The sequence below is a fragment of the Tupaia chinensis genome, unplaced genomic scaffold (assembly GCF_000334495.1).
Source record: "Tupaia chinensis unplaced genomic scaffold, TupChi_1.0 Scaffold000115_1, whole genome shotgun sequence".
In the NCBI taxonomy this organism is placed as follows: domain Eukaryota; kingdom Metazoa; phylum Chordata; class Mammalia; order Scandentia; family Tupaiidae; genus Tupaia; species Tupaia belangeri.
The window spans coordinates 832,708-840,426 of NW_006159579.1; the positions used below are offsets into that span (position 1 = coordinate 832,708).

General features: G+C 46.1%; 1 protein-coding gene across 5 annotated transcripts in view; it reads left to right on the top strand.

Moving 5' to 3' along the window:
- The window catches only part of CBFA2T2 (CBFA2/RUNX1 partner transcriptional co-repressor 2), an 84,450-nt gene that overhangs the window by 72,494 nt on the left and 4,237 nt on the right, over positions 1-7,719 (top strand). For 4 of the 5 annotated variants that reach the window (XM_006144010.1, XM_006144011.3, XM_027770141.1 and 1 more), the window contains 2 exons: positions 520-588; positions 6,136-6,326. In XM_006144010.1, coding sequence (XP_006144072.1) covers positions 520-588; positions 6,136-6,326 — 260 coding nt within the window. The remainder of the gene's footprint in view (positions 1-519; positions 589-6,135; positions 6,327-7,719) is intronic. The other variant, XM_014586117.2, reaches the window with a different exon arrangement.

A 7,719-nucleotide genomic window follows, 5' to 3' on the forward strand; every position in this document is an offset into this window, starting at 1 on the left:
AAGCGAGAAATCACCCCCCAGGGGGGATGGCCACGCCGCAATCCCTTCTCCTCCATTCTCCTCTCGGGATCTTGGGCACCACACGCAGACGCGCCCAGTGTGAGTTTTAAGCCACCGGGTCCAGGACATGAACCGCGGTCAACTACATGGGAGTCCAGGGACATAGTCATTACGCTAACTGCTGGTCCCCCCCAGTGTGAGTTTTAAGTCACCGGATCTGGTACTCGAACTGTGGTTGGCTACATAGGAGTCCAGCAACATAACCGTTTTGCCATCTGCTGGTCCCGTTTATTTATTTATTTAACCAGAAAGAGGGAGCGATGGAAGGCAAGCCGCCAAGTCCAGGACTCAAACCGTGCTTGGCCATGTGGAAATTCAACACTTTAGCCACCATGCTACCTGCCAACCCCCAGAATTTGTTTTTGCACTAAATGAACATATATGTTTAACTCTTTACGTGATGAATGAGAGGTCTGATGATAATTATTTGACGCTGTTCTCTTTACCTCTCTTCCCTAGATTCTCAGCGGGAGTTCAGTAGTAGGCCAGGAACGGGATATGTACCAGTGGAATTTTGGAAGAAAACAGGTATGTGCCCTTCTGCTATTAGATTGCAGGTACTCACCTGTTTGTGTGAACAAACATACTGGGGAACACATACTGGGGAGAAAGTTGATGACCAGGTCCTTCGGCCACCAGCTGTTCCTGCATGTCTCCTGGACTGCCTGTCATGCTCCTTTGTAAGTCAGGCATTGGTATGGCTCCCAGTCCTTTTCACACCTGTCAGCAGGGCCACAGTGAGGCCCTAAGTAAGCAGCTCTTCCCTCCCTATCCATATACCCTATTTCTTTTTTTCTTTTTTTTTTTTTTTCTTAGAGATATTTCCTGTAAGGTGCATGTGCTTACCAGAGAAACAGAAAAGGAGATATCATCATGCGGGGGGATAGTCATACTGCAATCCCTTCCTTTTCCTCCGTTTTCCTCCCGGGATCTCGGGCACACATGCACACATGCCAACATGTTTTAAGTCTCCAGGTTTGAGACTTGAACTGCAACTGACTATGTGGGAGCCCAGTGACATAACCTTTATGGCACCTGCTGGTCTCCCATGCACCCTATTTCTGTGCTTACATTCAGTCCTGCCTGATCTACTCACCAGCATCTACATGCATCTGCCTTCTTGCAACTGCCCCATTTGGTCCCATCTGCTGAGCCCTTGAATTATTTTGCTTTTCCTGTCACCTTCAAGGCCCTCAACTTGACGTAAAATCACGTCAAGGCCTCATTTTCTGTAAGAGTAAAAAAGGCAATGACTGGAGCCAGCAGGTGGCATGGTGGTTATGGTGCCAGACCCCACATGGCTGGCTACATGTAGCATCCCTATCCTGGTGGCATTAAAATTATGCCAGGTCCATGTTGGTGTGTCTATGATCCTAATAGGTGAATGAAGGAGAAGGGATTGCGATGTGGTCATCTCCCCAAGGAGTGAATTCTCGCCTTCCCTCTTTATGTGTCTCTCTGGTAAGCACACATGCCCTGTGTCAAAAACCTAAAAAATGTAAAAAAAAGGGAACCAGCAGTTAGCGTAATGGCTATGTCGCTGGACTCCCACATAGTCGACCGCGGTTCATGTCCCGAACCCGGTGGCTTAAAACTCACGCCGGGCGCGTGTGCGTGCGTGCCCAAGATCCCGAGAGGAGAATGGAGGAGAAGGGATTGTGGCGTGACCATCCCCCCTGGGGGGGTGATTTCTCACTTTCTGTCTCTATGTCTCTCTCTGTCTGTCTGGCGAGCGTACACGCCCTATAGCGAAAACATCTCCAAAAAAAAAAAAATGTAAAAAAAGAGGATAGGAACTGCCTTCTCTGGTAAGATGGGATGAAACTAAACTCATATCACTGATCTCTTTACACCCATCCCAGTGATTTTCTTTAGTGTCAAGAGGTGTATGAGAGACAGATTAGGAGAAAAAGCACTTCTCCAATGGGGCTTGGCCTTTTTCCTCCAGTTCTCTGTCTTTTCAGAATTCTGCGCACATGCGCAGGTGTGATGTGTTTTTCAAGTCAGTGGGACCAGGACTTCAACCCTGGTCTGCAGTGTGGCCCCTGGCTTCTACTGCACAGCACTTAACTGGTGCATAACGCAGCATTTGTAAAGACTCAAGAACATCAAGGCAATAATGAATGAATGGACAAAAGATGAACAGACCAAAGCATGCTGAACTACAGAGAGATTGTGAAATGTTTTTGCTCGCTTATCATCAGAGCTATGTAAGATTTTAAAAAACAGTAATAAATTAGCCCCCAAAGACTTCAGTATTCAGTTAAGGTTTTTACTTATTTATTTATTTATTTCTAATTTGACTAGAGAGAGAGAGAGAGAAAGTGAGAAAGCAACCTGCCTGGTCTCAGACTCAAACCGCAGTCGGACATGTGGGAGTCCAGTCCCCTAACCACCACCACCTGCGAGTTTTATTACATTTTTTTTTATTGTCAGTAGGTAAATCATGTGCTCACCAGAGAGGGACAATAGGAGAGGGAGAAAGCAACCTCCAAAAGGAGCATTGTCATGTCACAGTCCCTTCTCCATTTCCTCAGGATTTGGGGCACACATGCACATGCTCCCTGTGTTTCTCAAGCTGCTAGGACCGGGACTTGAACTGTGGTTGCCATGTGGAATTTAGCTCCTTAACTAGCTAGACCATGAGGCCAGCCCAGCACAATTCTAGAGGACTTTGTTAAGGATGCTAAATCATTCATTGTAAGTTTATGTAAGAAATTCAGTATTGCCAACAGTGAGTTCAAGCAGATTCTTAAAATCATCCCCTCCTTTTACACTTTTGGATGCTTCCTTTAAAAAGCAAGTGGTCGGGACCAGCAGTTATTGTAATGGCTATGTCACTGGACTCCCACATAGTCGACCATGGTTCGCGTCCCAGACCTGGTGGCCGGGCGCGTGCGTGTGCGTGCCCAAGATCCCGAGAGGAGAATGGAGGAGAAGGGATTGCAGCACGGCCACCCCCCTGGGGGGGATTTCTCGCTTTCTGTCTCTATGTCTCTGTCTTGGGAGCACACGCGCCCTATAGCAAAAAACCTCTCCCCCAAAAAAAGCAAGTGGTCTAGACTTAAACCCAAATTGTTAAAGAGACAACAGTATAAAGGTATTTTTTTTTAGTATATTCTGGGGGGCAAGGGAGAAACAAACTGGAAAATGGCCAACTATCTAGATTGTTGTTTGTTTACATTTAGATGCAAGAATAAAACATTTTACCATAAAAATAAACTTTGGAAAACTAAATGCTATTTGGAAAAATGTGTACAACTGGAATTGGGAGAATTATATTAACAAGAAATAGATGGGGACAGCAGGTGGTGTGGTGGTGGTAGAGTACTGGACTCCCACATGACTGACTGAGGTTCTAGGATTCAAGTCCTGGACCTGGCTGGCGGCTTGGTTTCTTACCCACTCCGATCTTGCCCTGTCCTCTCTGATCAAATTTAAATAAATAAAATTAAATAAAATAATTCTAAAAAAATATCAGAAATAGAATAGAATCATTGGAAATTAAGTTTAAACTGGAGAGGTTTCAGTTTATTACATGGACTCGTTAAAATTACTTCAAAATTAGTAAACACAATTTCAAACCCATCTTTTTTTTGGGGGGGGGGAGATTTTCACTATAGGGCTCGTGCGCTCGCCAGACAGACAGAGAGAGACATAGAGACAGAAAGCGAGAAATCACCCCCCAGGGGGGATGGTCACGCCGCAATCCCTTCTCCTCCATTCTCCTCTTGGGATTTTGGGCACGCACGCACACGCGCCTGGCATGAGTTTTAAGCCACCGGGTCCGGGACACGAACCGCGGTCGACTACGTGGGAGTCCAGCGACATAGCCATTACGCTAACTGCTGGTTCCCTCAAACCCATCTTTGATCATGAGCCAGTTAGATTTGAGGCCTTGCTCGGCATGGTGCCCTCTGGGACCTTATGTGACCTTGGTAAGTTAGTTATACACACTGTGATTATTGCTGATATATCTCTAAACTGAGATGATAAGTACCTAAGAAAATTACTGTGGTAGCTCAGTGAGAGACACTTACCACCTACCCTCCATCTCACAGAGGCTTACAAAGGTAGCTCTAGTAGGCCGTTAAGCACCTGTGCACACACCCAGAGTAACCAAAGTATGGAGTCCTTGACCTTTGAAGTGAAGACTTCTTTTCTTTCTTTTTTTTAAGGGGACACATTTTTGTCATAGGTTGCATGAGCTTGCTGGAGAGACAGAGGAAGTCAGAGAGACAGAAAACGAGAAATCACCTCCCAGGGGGATGGTCATGCCACAATCCTTTCTCTTCCATTCTCCTCTCAGGACTTTGGGCATGCACGCACACACGCCCTGTGTGAATTTCAAGCTGCCAGGTCTAGTACTAGAACCTCAGTCAGCCACGTGGGCATCCAGTGCCTTAACCACTACACCACCCACTGTCCCTGAAGACTTCTTTTTTCTTTCTTTCTTTGTTTCTTTTTTTTTGAGAGGTTTTTGCTATAGGGCACGTGCACTCACCAGAAAGAGAGATAGAAAGCGAGAAATCGCCCCCAGTAGGGATGGCCACGCCGCAATCCCTTCTCCATTCTCCTCTTGGGATCTTGGGCATGCACGCACACACACGCCCGACGTGAGTTTAAGCCACCTGGTCCAAGACTCGAAGCACGGTCTGCTACATGTGGGTTCAGCAACATAGCCATTATGCTAACTTGCTGGTCCCCTGAAGACTTTTTAAAGCTGGAATAGTATAGAAAGTTCTAACATGGTACCTAGAATACGTAATCTCTCCAGAGCCTAGCTTTGGCTTTGGGGTTGTCTCATCCTGTGAACTCCTGCTACGTCATTCTCAGGGACTTCACTGTCACATTCTCACCAGGCCGAAGCTCACGTGCATAGAGCATGTTTGGAGCATCACCCTATGGAAACTAAGTCAGGGTGGTGGTGATGGGAAGGAGGGGAGTGATCAGGAGCCAGTTGGGGTGGTCGGACTGGACAGAGTTTAGATGGTCAGTCTTCGCCATCTTAACTGCCTCCTGGTCATTTACACCTGGAGGCCCCTCAGCGTTCTTACCTGCCCCATGCCTGGTTTTTGCCTCCCTATCCAGATCCTTCAATACACCAACCTCTTTGTTGTTCATCCTCTCTTTGGTACCAGTTGCTCCTATCAAAATTCAGTCTCTTATCAGCTGATTTATTGCTCATGGTTCCCAGTAGCTCTCTGTCTGCAGTCTCTTTTTTTTTTTTTGGAGAGGTTTTTGCTATAGGGCGCATGCGCTCGACAGAGAGACAGAAAGCGAGAAATCACTCCCCAGGGGGATGGCCACACTGCAATCCTTTCTCCTCCATTCTCCTCTCGGGATCTTGAGCATGCACACACACGCACCCGGCATTGAGTTTAAGCTGCTGGGTCCGAGACTTAAACCACGGTCGACTACATAGGAATCCAGCAACATAGCCATTATGCCAACTGCTGGTCCCTGTCTGCAGTCTTTTCTGCTGGCATAGAAAAGCATTTACTTTTTCTTAAGAATTATTTTATTTAACCTATTATTATTATTTTTTTTTAATATTTCCAAAGAGAGAGAGAGAAAGTGAGAAAGCAAGCCTCTAGGTCTGGGACTTAAACCACGGTCGGCCATGTGGGAGTCCAGCACCCTTAACCACCACACCACCTGCTGGTTCCTACATTTCTTTTTTATAAGAGGTTAAATCTCTTAGCTTAGCCTACAAGATTTTCCCAAAACTTATTTCCACCTATTACGCCAACCAAAATGGATTTCCTTGTTTCTCTCCTAACCCTTTAGCACTGACCACTTTTCTCTTGGGAACCCTAGTCTCTGAGACACCTGTTCCCAAACTCATGACAGTTGCCTGTGTCTCCCCAGCCCTAGCCAGTGCTCACCCCCGTCTGCACACCTTATGAAGTAGTTGTCAGAATACAAGTGAGGCTGTGTGTCCTAGCTCTTATCTCCATGCTGCGTATCTTCAGGAAATTCATCTTGTTTCTGTTCTGATCCTTTTCTAAAGGTCTGTGGGGTGGGAGGGAAAAGATTTCTCGGCCAGTTGATTTTACTGTCACTTTCTTCCAGAAGAAGCTGTGAATAAGGTGAAAATTCAGGCCATGTCAGAAGTACAGAAGGCTGTTGCTGAGGCAGAGCAAAAAGCCTTTGAAGTGATTGCAACAGAGAGAGCACGGATGGAGCAGACCATTGCGGACGTCAAGCGGCAGGCGGCAGAGGACGCCTTCCTCGTCATCAACGAGCAGGAGGAGTCCACGGAGGTCAGAGCCCTGTGAGCCCGCCCCGGGGTGGGGCACCTGCAGTGACCAAGCCCACCACCGTCCTTCCACGCACTGGGCAGTGAGACACAGACAGTCCACTCTTGACAGACGATTCTAGTTTTTATCCAGGACCAGAAGAGTCTTGAGTTGTCCTCCTGGACATGTACATACCACGGCATCATTGTTATATTGTCTTTTTCATATTGGCTCATCATGACCGCTGTTGACTGAGTGGCCTGCTGTGTGCTAGATACCCAGCTAAGAGTGACTCTCACAGTTATTCCAGGAGGTTGATACTGTTGGATCTCAGCCTGAAAGATAAGGAAACTGTGGCTCAGGGAGTTTAATAGATATCATCCCACAGTGCTAAAGCCAAGCTCCTTTTTTATCCTTAAATAATTTTTTATTTAATTTTACTTATTATTATTACTATTTTATTTGCTATAGGGCATATGCGTTCACCAGAGCTGTGGGGGTTGGGAGGAGGGAAGTGAGAAAGCAAGATGCCAGGTTTGGGACTTGAACCGTGGTCAGCCATGTTGGAGTTCAGTTCCTTGACTACATCACCTGCCAGCCCCAAAGCCAAGGTCCTTGAGTAAGGAAATGCAGGGTCCTCTAGCATCTGGTGTCTTCACATGTGGGCCAGCAATTTTTTTTCTTTTTCTTTTTTTTTTTTTAGAGGATAGAGGACCACACTAGAGGTTTTATTTATCTATTTTTTTTGAGAGGTTTTTGGTATAGGGCGCATGCACTCGCCAGACAGACAGAGAGAGATAGAAAACGAGAAATCACCCCCCAGGGGGGATGGCCATGCCGCAATCCCTTCTCCATTCTCTTCTCAGAATCTTGGGCATGCACGCACACGTGCCCGGCGTGAGTTTCAAGCCACCTAGTCCAGGACGTGAACCGCAGTCGACTACATGGGAGTACAGCAACATAGCCATTACGCTAACTGCTAGCCCCTCTTTTTGTTTCTTATAAAAGAAAGTAGACCTGGGACGAGCAGGTGGGGTGGTGATTAAAGGCACTGAACTCCCACATGGTTAGCCACGGTTTGAGTCCCAGACCTGGTAGCTTGCTTTCTCCCTTTTCCTTTATTTCTCTCTCTGTCTCTCTCTGGTCAAATTAAAAATTAATAATAGCAAATGGAATTAAATAATTATTTTTGAAAGAGAAAGAAAGAAAGTAAATTTGGGGCTGGCAGGTGGCATGTTGGTTAAGCACAGTGGACTCCCACATGGCCGACCACGGTGCGAGTCCTGGACCTGATAGCTTGCTTTCTCATAATTCTTTTTTTTTTTTTTTTTTTTTTTTAAAAATTGTTTTTTTTTTTTTTTTTTTTTTTTTAGGGTTTTTTTTTTTTTCTTTTTTTTTTTTTTTTGCCATACAGTGC